At 42.5% G+C, this 22,591-nt stretch overlaps 1 protein-coding gene across 1 annotated transcript in view; it reads right to left on the bottom strand.

Moving 5' to 3' along the window:
• Positions 1–278: 278 nt before the first annotated feature.
• PKD1L1 (polycystin 1 like 1, transient receptor potential channel interacting) overlaps positions 279–22,591 on the bottom strand; it is a 97,089-nt gene continuing 74,776 nt past the window's right edge. Inside the window, exons 45-58 of the mRNA XM_038760087.1 lie at positions 19,872–19,995; positions 19,049–19,099; positions 18,760–18,843; positions 17,975–18,055; positions 17,368–17,552; positions 15,146–15,380; positions 11,056–11,160; positions 10,562–10,702; positions 8,992–9,126; positions 8,421–8,506; positions 7,830–8,159; positions 6,115–6,364; positions 1,191–1,355; positions 279–594 (exon numbers count right to left, since the gene is read on the bottom strand). Coding sequence (XP_038616015.1) covers positions 361–594; positions 1,191–1,355; positions 6,115–6,364; positions 7,830–8,159; positions 8,421–8,506; positions 8,992–9,126; positions 10,562–10,702; positions 11,056–11,160; positions 15,146–15,380; positions 17,368–17,552; positions 17,975–18,055; positions 18,760–18,843; positions 19,049–19,099; positions 19,872–19,995 — 2,206 coding nt within the window. The 3' untranslated portion in view covers positions 279–360. The remainder of the gene's footprint in view (positions 595–1,190; positions 1,356–6,114; positions 6,365–7,829; positions 8,160–8,420; positions 8,507–8,991; positions 9,127–10,561; positions 10,703–11,055; positions 11,161–15,145; positions 15,381–17,367; positions 17,553–17,974; positions 18,056–18,759; positions 18,844–19,048; positions 19,100–19,871; positions 19,996–22,591) is intronic.

The raw sequence follows: 22,591 nt of genomic DNA, 5'->3' as shown, positions 1-22,591 counted from the left end.
CGGCTGTCGGGGAATGGCCGGTAGCAAGAGCATCCGTCACGTGACAGGACTGTTCCGTGGGTCGTGAAGAAGCAGGGAGAGGGAAAAAGAGGACCAAGGGGAAGATCCTAAGAGAGAAAATAGTGCCTTGGATTTCCTCCCAGGAAACTCCTTTAACCCCTTCTTCCTGGGTTGATAAAGCAGGGGGCCTGGAAAGATAAGGACCGAGATGCCATCTCACTCTCTGTGAGACATGATGAAAGTCGGGGCTGGTGTTCCCCAGGGCTGGAATCCTTGGATAATCCCGATCAGCTTTAGCCCAGCCACCCTCACCCCATCTCCCGGCTCAGTCACTTTCACCAATCACATTTTGCCAAAACTTTAATGGCGCTTCACACACGATCTAGATTTTGCTTGATTGTGTGAATCCAAAAGACTCCTACCATGAGCTTGGCTAGAATGCTGACGATCAGTGTGAGGTACTAAAAAATCATTCCCTCCTTCTGGATCGGTGTGGGATTGTTCTGGGAGAGAGGCACCGAGGCCGTTTGTTAAGGCAGTAATTCTGAAGAGTAGCTCGTCCATCAACCGTTCAACCTCATCCAGGTAGAAAGTCTAAAAGAAAGAAAACAAGATGAATGACAAATGGATTAACATGTGATTTTTCTTTCAATATTTCTCACTACACCGAGAAGAAACCTGAAAATGTGATCCGTCCTACAAAAATTAAGCTGCATGGTTTAGAGGATAGAGCACGGGTGTAATCCTGGCTCTGCCACATGTCTGATGTGTGACCTAGGGCACGTCACTTCACTTCTCTGGGCCTCGGTTGCCTCAACTTTATAATGGGGATATAGAGTGTGAGCCCTGTGTGGGACAGGAACCGTGTCCAATCTGATTGACTTGCATCTACCCCAGCTCTTAGAACAGTGCTTGGTAAGCACTTAATAATTATAACAATAACGGTATTTGTTAAGCCCTTACTATGTGCCAAGCACTGTTCTAAGCACTAGGGTAGATACAAGGAAATCAGGCTGTCACACGTGGGGCTCAAGGGCTTAACAAATACCACAGCAATTATTATTTTTGGTCCAGCAAGCAAAACACTAATGTGGTTCTCCCATGTGCCACCAAGGACTGGTGTTGATATTTCTAAGTCCTAAACTTGATCAAATACCAAAAACATTGGTCAAACATAAAAAAACACCTACATTGCATTCCAGGGTGCCACTAGGGCCTGGTGTTCGGCTTTGAAGTCCTAGTAAAGACGACATCTTCTCCTGGAGGTAGGCAATGACTTCCTCAAACCTGATGAGCTGCTTATTTCGGAGAGATTTCTTTGCATCTCTGGCAAAACTAGTGAGGACTCCTCTCATCTGGAGAATAGGACAAATTCTATTAGCATAACGGTGAAATAGGAAAATCCCAGGCCCCCTTTAACACTCCACCTTCCTTCTGCTATTCAATTAATCCAACAATCATTAGTATCTACTGAGTGAGAGGCAGCATGGCAGAGTGGATAGAACATGGGCCTAGGAGACTGAAGGTCATGGGTTCTAATCCCAGCTCCGCCACATGTCTGCTGTGTGATGTTGGGCAACTCACTTCACTTCTCTGTGCCTCAGTTATCACATCTGTAAAATGGGGATTGAGACTGTGAGCCCCACATGGGACAGGGGGACTGTGTCCAACCCCAACTGCTTGCATCCACTCCATCACTTAGTAAAGTACTTGGCACATATTAAGCACATTATTATTATTATTACTACGACTGTGCCTGAGTTTTCTCACCTTTAAAGTGGAAATTCAATACCTAATTATAATAATAATAATTATGGTATTTGTTAAGCACTTACTATGTGCCAAAGACAGTACTAAGCACTGGAGTAGATACAAGCAAATCGGGTCGGACACAGTCCCTGTCCCATGTGGGGCTCACAGTCTCAATCCCCATTTTACAGAGGAGGTAACTGAGGCACAGAGAAGTGAAGTGATTTCCCCAAGGTCACACAGCAGAAGACAAGTGAAGAGCCGGGATTAGAACCCATGACCTTCTGAGTCCCTGGCCTTTGCTCTAGCCACTACGCCATGCTGCTTCTCAATACCTGTTCCCCACCCTGCAGTACTTAGACTGTGAGCCCACTTTTTAGACTGTGAGCCCACTGTTGGGTAGGGACTGTCTCTATATGTTGCCAACTTGTACTTCCCAAGCGCTTAGTACAGTGCTCTGCACACAGTAAGCGCTCAATAAATACGATTGATGATGATGATGACTGCACCCAAACAGACTGTCTTGTATCTCCCCCAGTGCCTCGTGGCTGGCACATAGTAAGTCCTTGACAAGTACCATTAAAAACAGTCCCCAAAACAAATGAAAAAACTCTCTAATCTTGACACAGTTTTCGCCCCCTTCATCTCACTAGGAACATTCCTAGGTCATCGGTAACCTCTTCATCCCCAAGTCCAACTGATTCTACTCTATCCTATTCTTTCTACACCTCTCAGCTACCTTTTCCACTGTGCACCATACCTGTCTCTTTGAATCACTTACTGTCCTTGGTTTTGCCGATTATTTTCCTCCTGTCTCACTAACCGGTCTAATCCCGGCTCTGCCACTGATCTGCCGTGGGACTTTAGGCAAGTCACTTCACTTCTAGATGCTTCAGTTACCTCATCTGTAAAATGGGGATTCAGACTGTGAGCCCCATGTGGGACAGGGACTATATCCAACTGACAACCTTGTATTAACCCCAGTGCCTGGCACATAGTAAGCACTTAAATACCATAAAACGAACAAACATCACACCTCAGCTCTTCCCATCTTCAAAGCCCTCCTAAAATCCAACCTATTCCTCCACAAGGCTTCCCTAATGAACTTTCAACCTAGTTTCCACAACCGAACACTCTACCTTAACATGTATACATTTATAGATATATACATATGCATATTTATTTACATATTCAATTATTCAGCTACTGCCCCAAGATCTTTCTACTACTTCCTTGCTTTTACTCCTTTCCCACACTTCGTACATAATTTTGTTCTGTCTCTATGCCTGTGTCTTCCACATTATATTGTAAGTTTCTTAGGGGACGGACAAAAATTATTTACAAATAGTTGGAGAGCAGAATCCTGCCTCTGTGGTCCTCCCCTAGTGCTCAGTACAGTGATTTTTACTCAGTAGCAATAAATACCATTTATTTGACGAATGACTTCAGAGGATTCCATCACTAATTCCAAACTGTAAATAAACCAAAAAAACTCAAATCCTGTTACAAGAATAGTCTGCCAACCAGTTACTAATGAATCAACATGCAAATAGACATTTAATTATTGCTTTGTAACTCTCCTGTCACAATAATTGCAATGAAACGGAATGAGAGTATTCATTTTGGAATTCTCATTTCGTGTTCCAACTAGAAAGCAAATGAAGAATGTGTCAACAGAGTAGCCATGATAAATACGTACTTTGTTTTTGAGTCAGGCACCAGGATTATGCTGATGCAACCCTTTTGCATCTGGTTCTAACTCATGGATTCTTGAAATGGCCAAGATTAATACCCTGGAAATATTTCAGGAAAACACTATTTTTTTTAGGAGCGATATGGTGGACAAACGAAACGTTTTAAATAGATTAGACTAACTAAAGTTAATCCCTAGAGGGCTTTATGAGCAATTTGGAGGATGAATCTTAACTGCCAGACTCCAATTAAAACTGGTTCCATTTATCTACCAGATAAGATCCAGACCTACTGCCAGCCATTCTGGTTTTATTAATTGTAAAATGAATACTAATTTCTTTTTAAAATAGGGAAAAAGGATTACTTTTCTTTTGACTCTAAATAATTTGTTTTGATCATTATGGCCTCTGATTCACACTTCTGTAGACATTTATCCCAGACTCTAGAAGTTCCCAATTCCGTGTTTTGAATGGATTATTCGCTTTTATTTGGACTTGAATTTTTTTTTTTCAGTTAAAGAGTAGCAACGGAGTAGTGATTTGGATGTCTCTTTAACTGGGTAATAACTGGATTTAAATATTTTAGATTTGGGTTTTGTTTTAGGTTTTATTTCTACAATTCACATAGACAATATCTGCATAGCTAGTGTTTGTGTTTGTTTTAATACTACTTTTTCCACCAAGCCTTCTTCCCCACTCTTTCCCCACTCCTACAACGGTTTCTGAGAAAGGGCTCCGTATAGTTAATGCCTGGCACATAGTAAGTGCTTAACAAATACCATCATTAAAGGACCATAAAAGACTCCACTCTTCATTCTCTTGACTGTGAAAAACATTTGCTCTCTTTCTCTCTCCACTCTTAAGTTTCCATCACCAAGACCTATGTGAAAATAAGCTCTTTGCTTCTTTTCACCATCTTCTCCTCCTCCTCCTCCTTTTCCCTGCTTGACTTCCAGAAAGTAAAGCTTCCATGGCCACAGAAGTTGATATGTGTACACCTCCCCTGCACCACAGCAGGTAATGACATCTTTCTCATCTTGGATCTCTTGCCCTTGTTCTTGTCTAGCCTGAAACTTCCTCTCCCTTCATATATGACAGACCGAAACTCACTCCACACCTGCAAAGCCTTATTAAATCACATGTTCTCCAAGAGATCTTCCCTCTCTAAGCCCTCATTTCTCCTATATAACCTTCGGCACTGTCTATGCCCTTGGGTCTGTACCCCTGAAATAGTTTGATATCCACTCCATCCCCAGCCCCACAGCACTTATGTACACATAATAAAAATAATAATACTAATTATAGTATTTGTTAAGCACTTACTATGTGCCAGGCACTGTACTAAGGGATGGACTGTATACAAGCAAATCAGGTTGTACACAGTCTTTGTTCCACGTGGGGCTCACAATCTCAATCCCTATTTACATATGAAGTAACTGAGGCCCAGAAGAATCAAGTGACTTGCCCAAGGTCACACAGCAGACAAGTGGCGGAGCTGGGATTAGAACCCATGCCCTTCTGACTCCCAGCTCTGTGCTCTATGTACTATGCCATGCTGCTTCTCTTTAAGGTCTGTCATTTCCCTATCTGTATTTTATTTTAATGTCTGTTTTCCCCTTCTAATCTGTAGGATCCTTAAGGGCAGTGACATGTCCTATCTACTCTACTGCACTGAACCCTTTTGGGCTTCTAGTACAGTGCTCTGCACATAGTAGGTGCTCAATACCATTGACTGATGAAGGACTTATCCTCCCTTCTACCACACTCTGTACCCATGAAACACCTTTTCTAGTCTTCATTCTCATTAGCAGCAAGAGGCACTTATTTTGTAAGCCCTAGTAATACAGTTTCAAACAGAGTTAGAAGAAAATGATCTACAATGAAGAGATACATAAACTGGACTCAGGAAAGAGAATCTCACTGTATGCTGTTAAGTAATAGTAGTAGTAATAATAATAATAATATTAATAATATAACTGTGGGATTTGTTAAATGCTATGTGCCAAGCAGTAGGCTAATCGTTGGTTCAAGACAATCAGATCAGTCACAGTCTGATAATCTTATTTATTCATTCATTCATTCGTACTTATTGAGCACTTACTATGTGCAGAGCACACTGTACTAAGTGCTTGGGAAGTACAATGGGGAGGGAGAACAGGTATTTAATCCTCATTTTACAGCTGAAGAAACTGAAGCAAGGCAAAGCGAAGTGATTTGTCAAGGGTTACTCAGCAGGCAAGTGGCAGAGCTGGGATTAAAACCCAGATTTTCTGACCTTAGTCCTGTGTTCTTTCCACTAAGTAATACTGTTTTTCAATTACCTGAATTGGCCTAGTGGCAAGAGCCCGGGGCTTGAGAGTCAGAGGTCGTGGGTTTTAATCCCACCTCCGCCACTTGTCTGCTATGTGACCTTGGGTAAGTCGCTTGACTTCTCTGGGCCTCAGTTACCTCATATGTATAATGGGGATTGAGACTGTGAGCCCCACGTGGGATGATCTGACTACCCTGTATTTACCCCAGTTCTTAGAACAGTGCTTGGCACATAGTAAGCGCTTAACAATTACCATAATTATTATTATTAAAGAACAAACAACTGTAACATGAGCAAAGCAGACCAAAAAGTACATATTTATATAGTTTATAAATTAGATGTATATAATTTTATAATCATTACCATTAAATCCCATAGAAAGAACATCACTATGAGAAAGGTTCCATAATAGCACACTGTGACATAACAGTTGGATTTGTGGAAAAGTAAGACTGTTTCTCTTTCCAGGATTCCCAGAAAATCCAACAGTAGTGTCTGGATGGAGCCGATGAGACTGTCAAATACCAAGGCATTGGATAAGAGCAGAAACCGCCCAAGATACGAATAAGCCATTGTAAGCAGGACAGCAGCCAACTGCAAGGAAAGGAAAATCCTTAGGGAAAACATTACAAGGATCACACTGAGATACTACAGCACAACTGTATTACAAAACTTAAACTCAGCATTCAAAATTATATTAGAAATAGATCTCACAAGAGAAGGCAGGATCATTCCTTTGGTGTATATTTTGGCCATTTTCAAATTAATTAATTCATTCAATCGTATTTATTGAGCGCTTAACTGTGTGCAGAGCATTCTACTAAGCACTTGGAAAGGACAAGTCAGCAACAAATAGAGATAACCCTTGCCCACAATGGGCTCACAGTCTAGAAGGGGGGAGACAGACATCAAAACAAGTAAACCGGCATCAATAGCATCAATGTAAATGCAATTAAGATTTGGTTTGATTATGATGGTTTGAAAAGAGGGATTCCTTGGCCTGGAATTTGAGGGGAGGGGAGGGGCTGGATGGATTTGACTCCATCAGCTCCTCGGAACAGGTGATTAAGAAGAAAATAGGGTCTATGACATGTGGGGAGATCCAGGCCCTATCCAACATTTCCTGGAGCCAGGTTCTGTATCTTTTGGAGGTATGTTCTAGTGGTATGTTCTAGTTTCATCTATCCACCGCCATCGGTAATCTTGGGCCTCTTTATTGTTTAGAATTAGGGGACTATCATAGCCAACCAACTGTGATAGAAACAAATGACGGATAATTCATAACCTTGAATAGGCATAATAATAAATATAATAATACCGATGATAACATCAACAAAAATTGTAATAATGATAATAATGATGGCATTTATTAAGTGCTTACTATGTGCAAAGCACTGTTCTAAGCGCTGGGGAGGTTACAAAGTGATCCGGTTGTCCCACGGGGGGCTCACAGTCTTAATCCCCATTTTACAGATGAGGGAACTGAGGCCCAGAGACGTTAAGTGACTTGCCCAAAGTCACACAGCTGACAATTGGTAGAGCCGGGATTTGAACCCATGACCTCTGACTCCAAAGCCCGCGCTCCTTCCACTGAGCCACGCTGCTTCTCATTGTAGTATTTTTATGGTATTTGTTAAGCACTTACTACGTGCCAGGAACTGTTCTGTTAGTGCTAGGATAGATACAAGCTAATAATAATAATGATGATGATGATGATATTTGTTAAGCGCTTACTATGTGCCAGGCACTGTTCTAAGCACTGAGCACTGTTCTGAGCGCTGGTCAGGTTGGACACTGTCCCTGTCCCACATGGGGCTCACGGACTTATTCCCATTTTCAGATGAAGTTACTGAGGCACAGAGAAGTGAAGTGACTTGCCCGAGGTCACAAAGCAGACAAGTGGTGAAGCCGGAATTAGAACGAAGGTCCTTCTAACTGCCAGGCCCACGCTCTATCTACTAGGCCATGCTGCTTCTTTTTGTTAAATTCTTATTGCGTACCAAGCACTGGGGTAGATACAAGATAATTAGGTCAGACACAGTTCCTGTCCCACATGGGGAAGGTGAAGAAACACTTACTCTCCATTTTGCAGAATTTCTAGATGAGGAAACTGAGGAACCGAAAGGTTAACTGGCTTGTCAAAGGACGCATCAGGCAAGCGGCAGAACGGCAATTCGAAGCTGTTAGACGCTTCTTGGGCCTGTCCTCTAGCTGCTAGACCTTCTAGGGGAAGCGTCAGCATGGCTCTCTGCCTTCTGGGGCTCTTGCCATTACTGGTGAAGGTTTCTGACCGAAGAAACACCCAGAGTTTCTGCTGGCCCAGCAGCAATCCTGAAAATAGCTGGCTAACGTGGGTGGTTAAGTCCTCAGTGGCTACTGAAACGCTGTCCTGGCAACTCCCTGCTGGTCTACAGCATTACAGCCCAGCTTCATCACTTTGCTGGGGCCCCTTTTCTGCGCCTCGGTTATCTCATCTGTAAAATGGGGAAGAAGACTGTGAGCCCAGTGTGGGACCTGGACTGTGTCTTGTCTTGTATTTTGCATCTACCCTATCAGTACGGTGCCTGGCACACAGTAAGTGCTTAATAAATACCATAAAATAATTGCCCAGTGGACAATCTGGAATTGACTAATCTCGAGACGGGAGGTAAAGATGGGGTGTGATTTACCCAGGCACATGCATCGGAACGTTAACTCTTGTGTTGAATGTCATCCTGAAGAAGGTGGTTAAATGGCAGGTGTTGGGCTCAGGTGTCTGAAATGGCCGCTAACCAGAAAATGTTTTCATTCATTCTTTCAATAGATACTGTATGAGTTTAGACTGCCATTTGAATGGTCTTAGTACAGTGCTCAAGCGCTTAGTACAGTGCTCTGCACACAGTAAGCGGTCAATAAATATGATCGATTGATTGATTGATTTTACTCAGTGCTATCTCCAGGAACTTTGTCGACAATTCTCATGAAGAATTGTCACAAAAATCTCTGGAGGAGGGCTTTATTGGCTTTACCTTGCAAGAGGGCCTATTGAGGCTAACAACTGGAAAGTTTGCCCTGCGTAGACTATTCCAAAACTGGATCTCAGTTTTCCACAGGAACACTCTCTTCAATGGGTGGTAAATCTGGGATTAGACTAGACACCTACTCCAACTCCCAGAAAACAGCAATTTCACAGAGTAATCGAATGTTTTCAATTGTTATACTCTATTTTAGAGATTCAGTATCCAAGAGGAGAATTCTTACCACTGTCTTGGTAATTCTAGAGCAGGAAAGCCATAGCATTACTGAGCAGGAAGCCATTGGTTTGTGAACGCCAAGCAGACGGATACATTTGATCAACAGGAAGAATGACAGGATTCCTTGAAGACATCGAGCCTTCTGTAGCATAAAAGCAAGGCATATCAGTTTTCCTTGTACGTTAAAAAAGGATGCGAACAAATATATCCAAGCGTACAATATGCCAAAAAGCCACAAACTAGAGTCTGAATACCCATCATTAGTTAGACTTGAATGAAATAATGCATTTCATTACAATTCAGAGGTTTTACTACTAAACTCAAACTCCGAAGACATAATGGTCAGAAATTATAACATGTCTTAAGACCTTTGGGCTAGGCTGGAAGAGAATGGGAATTGGGCACTTGTCACCACAAATGACAAGGATAAAAATCACAAGTCCTTGTTGCATTTTTAGGTCTCAAGACCACATTTTGAAGAATAAATTTCTTTTGGGATGCTTCCAGGATGCCGAGCATTTGAGTACCAGATGGTTGGAAGTCTAGAAAGTGAATCTAAATCTGACATGAATTTGGTAGTCAGAAGATGGGAAGCTTCCGTTTTGTTAATCTGTATCATTTGTACACGTGGTATGTACCATGTACCATGGTATGGTACATGAAGATCTTTGGGTTCACACATTGGTCTGCTCAGTGGTCCCAAGATTGGCTAAAGAATCAGATTGGCATCCTTCATACATGTGCCTGGGAGTCAGATGACCTGGGTTCTAATTCCGGCTCCCCTTCTTATCTGCTGTGTGACCTTGGACAAGTCAATTAACTTCTCTGTTCCTCAGTTACCTCAGCTGTAAAATGGAGATGAAGGCTACGAGTCCTCTATGGGACAGGGACTGTGTTCAACCTGATTATCTTCTATCTACTCCAGCACTTGGTGCATTGCCTGGCAGATGGTAAACACCTAAATACTGTTTTTTTAAAAAGTGCCAGATTCTGCTCCAAATATGGATGGGCATCAATAGAATCCAGTAGACTGATTCTGGTTCCTCCCAGCTCTATCACAAACAGAGGTAACCGAGGAGGCTACAACCAGTGGTTTGACAACCTCTTTCCTCCCCGGTCCCCCCATTACATCCTTCCTTCCGCAAACCTGGAACATCCCCTTCTCCCTCAGTTTCCTCATGCCTGGGATACTTGGGCTAGTGGAGATTGCCTAGGGTCTGTTGGTAGGGGAATCCATATCTCCCAAGAATCTGTAGGTTGTCCCAGTTCCGCCCCAAATCTAATGCTGTCAGGCAAGAACTGCTTCCTCCAACCAGGAGAAAAATGGTGCTTGGAAGTCAGTTGGCTACCTATTTCCAGTTTCCGATTAGACAGACTTTCCTCTCCATAGTTTCGAACCTGGGCCACTGCATGTCTCACGATGAGGACTGAGGGTGGTATGGCATGTAATAGAATGACAGTGGGAAGAGTTGAGGGATGTGGGTGTCTGATTGAATACAGTTCCTGGGAGAATGAAACTTCCAAGGGAAAACTAGGAATAATTGATCACTCATGAATTACTGAACCAAACTGCTTACCTGGCCCCAGGATGCAATAAAACTAAAGTCAACAAATTCTTGGAAAAATCCTTTATGGAGCTGATCGATGACATCTACAGCAAGCACAAAGTGATACATCTGGGACACGTGGAGAAAAAAACTCAATCCAATGATGGAGAACTGAAAAATTCAGAAAACAAGAATACTTCATGCAAATCAACTTGCATTTAGATACCCTTACTTCAATTAGATTATTGCTCTGTGTGCTCTGCACACAGTAAGTGCTCAATAAATATGATTGATGATGAATTAGATTATCCAGCTTTATACTGACTACATTTTAGTTCTTGAGCAAGAAAGCTCTCACTATAGAAACCCAGAACACCATTAGAAAAGAGGAAAAATGATATTCTCTCACAATCTCATCGCATGAAGAGAAGGTTTTCTACTCTCTTCTGTTTAAAATATGCAATGTTTATCAAGTACAAATGTTTAGAAATTTTAAGGAATGTGGAGTACCCACGGTATTTTACCTCCAGCCAATTCCAAGTTTCTTGACAGTAACTTAGTATGCTCTTCTGATTCATAATCCACAGTTGAGAACAGAGATGGAGAAGCATGAGCCCTAGGAAAACCAACTGTGAAGAAAATATTCACAGATGACACTAATGACTAAGATTTTGTTATTATGTGCAAATGTAACTGTTGAGACATTCATTAATCCCTTCCATATCATGATGCATTGTTCCTAACATAAATCACTAGGTGAAGGAGAGGTTTTTTACTTGGGTTTTTTTTTTTGGAGTGAGGAATCTTGCTCTGCCATGCCCAAATTGTTGGAGTCTAGCTGTAGTCTAAGGGTAAATACTATTCCCCATCGCTCTCTCTGGTCACAAAACCAGACTCAGATCTGGAAATCATCAGTTTCAGAAACATTTTGAAAGGAAAAAAAAACCCTCTGACAAAATTATACGGTACCTGCCTTCCCTCTTAAACGCCTACCCTCCCTTCTAGATACTTGATAACTTTTCTTTGTCCTGTCATTCTCTTTTTGATGAATCAGACCTTGGTGGAATACTCCTCCTCACAGGAAAAAATCAAACTGCAGGATCAGGATGATTTCAAGATAGCAAGTATCTAACTGACAGAAGCTCATCAGAACACAAAGGCCTACGGAAAAAGTGTGGACCTATTTTAAGATTCTGAGGGCTGGATAACACCCTTTTGCTCCTCTAAAAGAAAACAGATAATTCATTCTTTAACACATACTGATTTGTCCATGGTTAATCTTAAGTATATGAAGTAAACCAGCATTTTTACATCTACAAGATTCTGAGTCAGGAGATTCTTTGATGAATCAATCAATCAATTGTATTTATTGAGTGCTTACTGTGTGCAGAGCACTGTACTAAGCGCTTAGCCTGTCATTTTTCCTCCCTCAGTCTGACAGCATCATCAACACCCCCACACTTCATTCAAGCAGGATGGTCCAGTGGCAAGAACACAGGCCTGGGATTCAGACAACCTGGGTTCTAAACCTGGCTTGGCCACCTGCTTGCTGCGTGACCTTGGGCAAGTCATTTAACTTCCCTGTGTCCCAGTTTCCTCATCTGTGAAATGGGGACTAAATACCTATTCCTCCTCTGCTAAAGACTATGAGCCCCATGTGGGACAGAGATTGTGTCCAATCTGATTATCTTGTATATCGTTTAGCATGATGTTTGTCATGTAGTATTTAACCAATAGCATTATTATTATCATACAAGAAAACACAATTTCAGATATATACTCTAAAGTATATTGTTTACATCAACATCTGTCTGACCTGATTATCTTGTATTTAACCCAGGGCTAAGCACAATGTTCAGCACTTAGTAAGCCCTTAATCAGTACCAGTTATTATTATTATCAATATCATCAACATTGCTTACTGAACATTTACTTGCGCAGAGCAATGGACTGTGACCATAACTTCACACTATCATTTGACTTCCCAATTTAGTTCTGAACCTGCCTTTGAAGAGAGGCGTTACTTCACCTCTGATTTACCCCCTGAAATCACTTAGCGTTGCACAAACTTTCCCAGTGACTTAGTCCAAAGGTACTTAACACAGTCAGCATTTGTAGGGGTCAAAATACCTTTCTGAATCTTGTAAAATTACACCACCCATGTAATTACCCACGTGAAGAAAGATGAGCTAATGCCTGAATAACTGAAAACAGTGAATAATCAAAAAACGTGGCCAACTCACATCACGCTAAACCCCCGAACAACATTCCCTTCGGTTTGCAGAATGCATTGGCCACACTTGGGCACCGTACACTATGATGTGGACTTTTTTCAGAACATAAGAATGATTCCCTCACCCCGGAGACTCAGGGTCGAGACTGGCTTTTTTCCTCAAAAGAAAAGAGAGTGAAAGTGAAATTAAAGTGGTGTTGTGTGTGTATGTGTGTGCAGGGACACAGTCCCTCTCCCTTAGGGAGCTCAGAGTCTAAGTAGGAGGGAGAACAGACATTGAATCCCCATTTAATAGATGAGGAACAGGGAAGTTAAGTGACTTGCCCTGGGACACAAAGGAGGCGAATGGCAGAGCTAGGATTAGAACCCACACCCTCTGACTTCCAAGCCTTCGCTCTTTAAACTGTGCCATGCTGCTTCTCGAGACGTAACCGGAGAAGGCTTGGCGGAAGGGTGAGAATTTGAAAATGGGGAGAGCAGTGGTCTGGCGGGTATGGAAAGGGAGGGAATTCTAGGAAGGAGAGGCAGCATACGAGAGGGGACAGAGGCAAGAGAGTCTGAAGGTCAGCTTGGGGAGGAATGAAGAGAGCTGATGTGTAAGATGGGCAGAGTTGGTGGAGAGCCTTGCAGACAATTATGAGGAGTTTTGGCTTGGTGCAGAAGGAAATGGGTAGCCATATGGGCTTTTGAGAAGTACAGAGGTGTGTCTTGAAAGAAATATTGCTATTTGACATGTAGCCCATAAGTGATGCCAATGGAACTGCTCAAGGAAAAAAACACGGGACTGGGAGACAGAAGACCTGGGTTCTAATTCTGACTCTAATTCTAATTCTGACCACTTGCATACTCTGTGACCCGGGGCAAGTCAGTTTACTTCTCTGGGCTAGGATTCCTCAGCTGTAAATGGAGATTAAATACCAGTTCTACTTCCCCCTTCGACTGTGAGTCCTATGTGGACAGGGGCTGTGTCTAACCTGATTGTATTGTATCTATTTCCAGTGCTTAATATGGTTCGTGGTTCACAGCGCTTAGAACAGTGCTCTGCACACAGTAAGTGCTTAACAAATGCCATCATTATTATTATTATTATATTAAGCAGTTTACAAACACCACAGTTATTTTCCTTTTAATGTAAATTCCCCAGTAGATTTTGAACTCACCATTAGCATGTAAAGTCCTTGAGTGGAGGGATTAAATCTACCAATAATAATAATAATAATAATGATGGCTTTTGTTAAGCACTTACTATGTGCCAAGCACTGTTCTAAGCGCTGGGGGGATACAAGGTAATCAGGTTGTCCCACATGGGGCTCACAGTCTTCATCCCCATTTTACAGATGAGGTCACTGAGGCCCAGAGAAGTGAAGTGACTTGCCCAAAGTCACACAGCTGGCAATTGGCAGAGCCAGGATTTGAACCCATGACCTCTGACTCCAAAGCCTGGGCTCTTTCCAATGAGCCAAGCTGCTTCTCTCAGGCACTTAAGTATGTTGTTCTGTACACCGTAAGTGCTCAATAAATACCACTGATAGATTGATTGGTTGAGACAGATCAGGTGTTTGTGGGGAATCCAGGTCAAACAATAGTAAGGAAGGTTGGAAAGCACACATCTCCACACACTTGAATCTCTGGAGATCTCCTGCCTCCTCTCAAAATCCACCAAAATCCAAAATCTCAAGGACCCTGCCAGGAATGGAGAGTGGTGAGATGCCTCAAAAATTCCCACAATCTGATCTTTTGCCTTTCTTCTTGAAGTCGATGAGAACGGGGGCATCTTTGAGATCCCAAGGCAGTCCCTCAGTGTTCCTTAAACTATATTTAAATGAAACTATAAATGCACATCATCTCTCCAGGCAGAACATGATGAGCAGCGAGGAATCAGAAAATAATTTTCTGTACCCTTCTGATTGCAGAGTTACAATAACGTCTTCCATAGCTGTTTTAAATTAGGGAAGGAACTAAGGATTCAATACGAACTGTCTCCACCTTCCCACACCTGCAAAGCAAAGCCCTTATTGAGCTCCAGCTGCAAGTCAGGAACCCCACAGAGAGCCTCCAGAGAATCACGGGGTTTGGAGATGCAGTTCCGAACAGTGATTTAGGGATCGCATGAATTATCGATCGCCCCGCGTATCGAGCAAGGCAGCCTCCTCCTCTCCTGGATGCCTTCGGCAGTCTGTCCTTTGCAGGCTTTAATAGTTATTGCAGAGCCCAGAGGTCAGTGACCTCCTGAATTATGGGGCTCTTTAGAGGTTGACCTCATCCCCGGGACTCTTCCTAAGGGTTGTGGCCTAAGGGGAGGTTTGCGAGCTATTTCTCAAGGAGGATCAGAGACGTGCTCTAATGATTTCAGAGTAAAGAGCGAGTTAAGAGCCACTCACCTCTGAAACCCTGACACAGTAACTTGAAACAGAATTGATGCGGTAGATGTCCACCGACTCAACGCGTAGTGATGGAATGAGACGCCCTGCGGATGGAAATTCAACGAGCAGGACCACACTGGTGAAGAGGTTGGTAGGAGGATTGTAGAGGACAAATTGTACTGCTACTGCTCCTGCTGTCGTGTCTAGCCAGCTGCTCCTCTTTAAGTTGGTCAGAATAGAATAAGCTTCTGTCCTAGAGAGCAAGTGAAATTAAGAGATGCTTGGTAGAAAAGGAATCTGAGAGAAAAATCGAATGTCACTTAACTTCTCTACACCTCAGTTTCCTCATAACGCAAAATGGGAATTCAATACCTGTCCTCTTCGCTACTCAGACCGCGAGCCCCATGTGGGACAGGGACTGTGTCTTATCTGATCATCTTCTAGCTCCCCCAGCATTTAGTGTGGTGCTTAGCATGCAGAGAAAGCTTAACAAATATCTCTATTATTAAAATATAGTACATATTTACTATATTTATTTTATTATTGATGTGTATATAGCTATAATTCTATTTATTCCGATGGTATTGACACCTACTTGTTTTGTTTCTTTGTCTTTCTCCCCCTTCTAGACTGTAAGCCCGTTGCTGGGTAGGGACCGTCTCTATATATTGCCAATTTGTACTTCTCAAGTGCTTAGTACAGTGCTCTGCACACAGTAAGTTCTCAATAAATACTATTGAATGAATGAATGAATGAATGAAAACCTCTGGAGAAATTGATCCTCTGAAGATCAGTAAGTAGGGCATGACATTTTTGAGAAACTCATTGTTGAGGAAAAAAGTCCTTCACTCAAGATATTCTAGATATCAAGGTAGAGCAGTGTGACCTAGTGGAAAGAGCACAGGCCTGGGGGTCGGGGGACCTGGGTTCTAATTCCGGATCCTCCACTTACCTGCTGTGTGACCTTGGACAAGTCACTTAACTTCTCTTTGCTTCAGTTTCCTCATCTTCAGAATGGGGATTCAATACCTGTTTTCCCTTCTACTAAGATTGGGAGCCCCAAGTGAGACCTGATTATCTTGTATTAGTTATATCTACCCCAGCACTTAGTACAGTACTTAAGTACACAGTAAGCACTTCACAAATACTACTATTATTATTATTATTATCACCTTAACTGGAGCCACATTAGTCTTTTGAATACACGTATCACATCAATATGCTTATCACAAAAAGGTAACATAATAATTATAATTAATGATAATTGTGGCATTTATTAAGCGCCTACTGAGTGTGAGGCACTGTAATACTACTAATAATAAGTGTGGTATTTGTTAGCGCTTATTATGTTCCAGGCACTGTACTAAGCGCTGGGGTGGATACAAGCAAATCATGTTGGACACAATCCCTGTCCCATACTGAGCTCAGAGTCTCAATTTCCACTGTACAGATGAGGTAACTGAGGCACAGAGAAGTGCAGTGATTTGCCCAAGGTCACAAGTGGCAGACACGGGACTAGAACCGATGACTTTCTGACTCTAGGGCCCGTGTTCTATCCAATACTCCATGCTCCTCCTTCTGTGTACTTTCTATCTGGAAAAAGATCCTAAAATAGCCGCGCTCAACACAGCCTCTACAAATTCAGCCGGAGACTCCAAAAAGTGATCATCATCATCAATCGTATTTATTGAGCGCTTACTGTGTGCAGAGCACTGTACTAAGCGCTTGGGAAGTACAAGTTGGCAACATATAGAGACGGTCCCTACCCAGCAACAGGCTCACAGTCTAGAAGGGGGACTCATTGTTAATGTTCTTTGCCCCGTCTTCCCCTACTTCGACTGTGGGGAAAGGGAACTGCCTGTCTTGATTATCTTTTTACCCCAATGATCAGGAGAGTGCTTTCTTAATGACATTTCTTAAGCGCTTAATATGTTTCAGGAACTACTCTAAGGGCTGGGATAGCTGATTCAAGGTAATCAGGTTGGATACCGTCCATGTCCCACATGGGGCTCCCAGTCTTAATCCCCATTTTACAGATGTAACCGAGGCACAGAGAAGTGAAGTGACCTGCCAAAGGTCACACAGCCAACGAGTCGCAGAGCCAGAACCAGAGTCCTTCTGACTCCAAGGGCCCTGCTCTATCCACTAGGCCATGTTGCTTTTTCAGTGCTTGGCACATAGTAATGAATAGCATTGCTTTTGCTAATACTCCCATACTGATCTGATATTCCATACCTTACCTTGTCCTACCCAGGGTCACTGCTGAGCTACTGCCCTCATAGCAGGCCACTTGACCACAGAGACGAGATCTTCCTGTTTGGCACATTTTCCGCTTCTCATGATCCCGAGTCCCGTTGGAAGGTTGAACTCTTGGGTCGTATCCCAGAAGCTGATCTTCAAAGTCATCTGAAAACTGGCCTGAAACCTGTACAAAGAATAATCCAACAGGAAGAACAAAATGATTGAAATGTTGCTGCTCTTTTGTTTTTACTTACAATCTGTGGTTTGGATGAGCTAGCCACCAGCCTCCAGAGGTCCATTATTCTCTGGCTGTCAATCACCGGGCTTTGGATAATAATAATGATGGCATTTGTTAAGCGCTTCCTATGCGTGAAGCACTGTTCTAAGGGCTGGGGGGACTAGAAGGTGATCAGGCTGTCCCATGTGGGGCTCACAGTCTTAATCCCCATTTTACAGATGAGGTAACTGAGGCTCAGAGAAGTTAAGTGACTTGTCCAAAGTCACGCAGCTGACAAGTGGCGGAGCCGGGATTAGAACTCATGACCTCTGACTCCCAAGCCTGTGCTCTTTCCACTGAGCCACGCTGCTTCAGTCTTTACCCCTGACTTGTGCTAAGAGCTTATAACCAAGACCCTCCAGCAGATCAGCTGCCCATCTGGTCTCCAAAACCAGGGTGCATCCATCGATCTGGGGGTGCAGGTAAAATGATCAAATAACTTCTGGGAGAAGCATGGAGGGGTAGGGAGGTGGAGGAGGAGGAGGGGGATTTTCCCTCCTGAGTTGAAATGCAAATGCTGAGCTCAGAGGGAGTTTCAAAGTCTAACTTCAAGAAAGGAGCCAGAGTGAGAGGCATCCGTGGGGAGTGACAACGGACCAAAACAATACAACCCGAGAGATAAAACATTAGGATCAAAGTCAGAAGGAGAGGCCTCGAAGGAGAGGAAGGCAGTTCACTGGCTCCTGGCATCCTCAGCCACCAGGCTTCCTCTTTTCACACAGGACTTTGGTGGAAACTCAAACTTGATTTATCCATTCGACCCCACCTAGGCCCATAATAATAATAACTGTGGTATTCGTTAAGGGCTTACTATGTGCCAGGCACTGTACTAAGCTCTGGGGTGGGAACAAATAAATCGGGTTAAACAAAGTCCCCATCCCACATGGGGCTCACAGTCTCAATCCCCATTTTATAGATGAGGGAACTGAAGCCCAGAGAAGTCAAGTGACTTGCCCAAGGTCACACAAGCAGATAAGTGGCGGAGCCAGGGGTAGAACCCATGATCTTCTGACTCCCAGGGCCCATGCTCTATCCACTACACCATGCTGCTTCTCCACTCTAACCCCCCTTCTAACTTCATTTGTTTTTATGAGGAAAAATAATCGTTTCTTACCTCACATGCATAGTCACCTGGAACCTTTAGCCGTTGAAGCACTGCTGTGCCGATTAGATAGCAGTTACCTCCGTTAGGGCCAGACTAAGTTTAAGAGGAAGAAAATCTCATTAATCATAAAATCAGTCCATGAACACTAATCGTTCAGCATTCCACCAGTGAAATTCTCATAAACCCATCCTAGAGATGGAGAGTTGCTGGCTTACATCATGGCTTTTAAGGCACTATAATTTTATTGGACTCTGCCTTTTTGAAAAGAACAACAGCCACCTTTCAACTCCACACATACTTGAAAGATGTTAAATTGTTCTTCGAGCAGGCAGGAAATGAGAAAATTTAACTGCAGTTTTTCAAGTTCCATCAATAAAGAAACCAATATGTCTCTTGTCATAACAAAACTTCAATTATTTCTACTAGTGGAGGGTAGTTTTAAAAAAGAATGATAAGTGTAGCCCTACGAAGCAGTATACTTAACTTGTGATACCTCTTAAGAGGTGAGGAAAGATAGCAAAGTAAAAGTGCTACTTATAGGCTCTAAAATTCAAAACCTCAACCCGACTCCCCGCTGTTAACATCTGTATGAGAGATGTGAAGGGAGAAGAGAATTACAAAGTCTACAGATCATTGAAATCCTGCTGGTTTTGATAAAGTTAGAAAATCCGACTGTGACTGGGAATATTATAGTAACACAACTCGTTTACAGTCGCCAGCTAACGACCAAAACTTTTTGTGTTATTCTAGAGAACAAAATGTCAGTTCTGATTCGAGAATAATGCTTCGCAGTCATCAACCTTAGAAAAGTCATGGACAGAACACTCTTTCTAATGCTCCGACCTGTGAGAGTCTAAATGGGACCCAGAAAAATCAGGAAGAGATAAGATTGTTGGCAGATGCTGAAAGGAAGATAGCACTGTTGGTAAACAGACGAGACTATCAAAAGTCACATGAACCGTTCATCAGGAGATTAGCGGCCCAAAGAAATATATTAGAAAGCCAAAGATTCTATTACATAACTTAATATGCTGGAAATGACTAATTTCTACCAATCGTTCAGATTGTATCTTTCACTGGCTCTGGTGGTCCAGTTTAGAGTAGTAAAACAAAATATCCACCTCAGTTCTGGGTCCACTGGGGTTTTGCCATTTATCCTTATACAGGGAATCTAGTAAAGTTGCCAGGCTCCAATTCCACCAGCCATCAACATCCTTTACATCACCAAAGGTGTATTGGGTATTTCTGATGAACAAAAACCGATATTTGTTAGCAAAAGCGTATGAATGAAGAAAACAAAAAGGTGTACTTCCTCTATTTTCTAAAGGTATCTGTTTCCGGTGGGTCACTGGATGCACGGCGTGTAGGCTGCAAAGTAATAATGGTGGGATACTATACTTAGCCTGCATCATTTCAGGGTGGACAATCTCATCCCCTTTGGATCTGCTAGAGGAGAAGGTTCACACATATCAGTACGAACACAAAGATCCCTTGAGGAAAATGTTTCCAGATACTGTCATCGAAAAGCGTAAGAATCAGTACCGTTTACCTCATCACAAGAGGAATTTCCTTTGGGAAAACACGTTCCCTTATACTATCACTGAAAGAGAGAGGACGAACTCTCTTAGCATGTAGGACTCTGACGGGCTCTAGGCTGTAAGTTCACTTTGGGCAGAGAACATGTTTACTAACTGTCATATCGTACTCTCCCTAGTGCTTAGTACAGTCCTCTGCACACAAAAAGTGCTCAATAAATACAATTGATTGATTGATTAGGAACAAAGGGGAGGAGTCTGGGAAACATTTGGGCGTTTGGATTTTTTTTAGCTACAAAAGGCCTTGGCTGCAAAGGGCATGTGCAGGGATGGGATTATGCTAGGCTGGGTCTCCCTCACAGATGAGCTGTCGTAAACCATGATCCCTTTGTGAAGACCCTTCAGTAGTGGTTATTTAATGGGATGGTCCTATTATCCCAAAGGGTCAGTGGCAATAATATCATGCTAATCAATCTGGCAGTGGCACTTATTGAGCACTTATTGTGTGCAGGGCATTGTACTAAGTGCTTGGGAGAGCACAATACAACAGAGTTGGTAGCTTACAGTCTAGAGGAGACAGACATTGAGAAAAATAAATAAATTACGGATCTGTACATAAGAGCTGTGGGACTGAGGATGGAGTTAATACCATGTGCCCACAGGGCACAAATCCAAGATCCTCCGCTCCCTATCGCTCCAACTCCTTCCCTGTGCTCTACCCCCTCCCTGCCCCATAGTACTTGCGTATATAGGTACTTATTTATTATTTTATTTATTTTGTTAATGTGTATATAGAGACATATAATTCTATTTATTTATATTGATGCTATCGATGCCTGTCTACTTGTTTTGTTTTGCTTTGTTGTCCATCTCCCCCCCTTCTAGACTGTAAGCCTGTTGTTGGGTAGGGATTGTCTCTGTTGCTGAATTGTACTTTCCAAGCGCTTAGTACAGTGGTCTGCACACAGTAAGTGCTCAAAAAATATGATTGAATGAAATGAATGAATCAAAGTGCACAGACAACTCAGAAGGAAGAGGGAGTTGGGGAAAGAGGCCTCTTGAAGGAGATATGAATTGAAGCTATGAATGGAAATAAAATCCAAATGAAATCTGGCAAAAGAACATTAAATCTGATCCTGTTATTAATGGAGGCATTTATTTTACATATTTAGTAAGGGTATCTGTAGCAGCTTTGCTGCTTCGAAGAGCCAAAGAATACCATGGCATAAGGGAAAGAGTAGAAGCCTGGAAATCAGGAGAACTGGTTACTGCTTACTACTTGGGAAACCACTTAACTTTTCTGTGCCTCAGTTTCCTCACCTGTAAGATGGAGATAAAAATACTTATTCTCCCTCCTACTTAGACTGTGAGCCCTAAGTATTGTGCCTGACCTGATTATCTTGTATCCACCCCAGAGCATAGTTCAGCACTGGACACACAGTCAGCACATAAATATAATAATAATAATAATTATGGATTTTGTTAAGCGCTTACTAAATGCCAAGCACTGTTCTAAGCACTGGGGTAGATACGAGGTAATCAGGTTGTCCCACGTGGGGCTCACAGTCTTCATCCCCATTTTACAGAAGAGGTCACTGAGGCACAGAGAAGTGACATGACCAAGGTCACATAACATTAAATCCTGATTTCATGAAGAATTCTCATTCATTCATTCAATCGTATTTACTGAGCGCTTACTGTGTGCAAAGCACTGTACTAAACACTTGACTCTCACTGTTTAAAGGTAAAATATGAAGATGGACGTTGACATAGTTTACGATCCACAGCCCAAATATCTTTCCCACTGTTGGGTAGGGACTGTCTCTATATGTTGCCAACTTGTACTCCCCAAGCGCTTAGTACAGTGCTCTGCACACAGTAAGGGCTCAATAAATACGATTGATTGATTGATTGATTGATTGATGTATTTTAATGACCTTAATATCTGGTGCTAATGAAGTCCTTAAATCACTGGGGAGAAAACAAAAAAGCTAAGAGAAAATCCTGACTCAAGGTCGAAACATTTCAACCCTTTAATCTGAGAGAAGTAGCTCCAGGGATAGAGGAACATTTCAGAAATAAGCTCTTGGAAATGTTCTCTTTTTATATCAAAAAGCCACAATCCACATCCAGCCAACTAACAATATTGATTTCAAGTCTTACTAATGAAACACCAGATCTAAAAGAGACAGAATCTCCAATTTTTTTTCCCTTTATCGCTGCTTGTGATTTCTCAGCAGATCACAGAGCTGATTTTCCACCTATTTTTGCATTTTGGTACCATCTGCTGGCAACATCACTTGCAG

The sequence above is a fragment of the Tachyglossus aculeatus genome, chromosome 18 (genome assembly GCF_015852505.1).
Source record: "Tachyglossus aculeatus isolate mTacAcu1 chromosome 18, mTacAcu1.pri, whole genome shotgun sequence".
NCBI classification, from domain to species: domain Eukaryota; kingdom Metazoa; phylum Chordata; class Mammalia; order Monotremata; family Tachyglossidae; genus Tachyglossus; species Tachyglossus aculeatus.
Note: the sequence above shows the minus strand (reverse complement) of the source record. Positions and strands in the feature narration are given on the sequence as shown.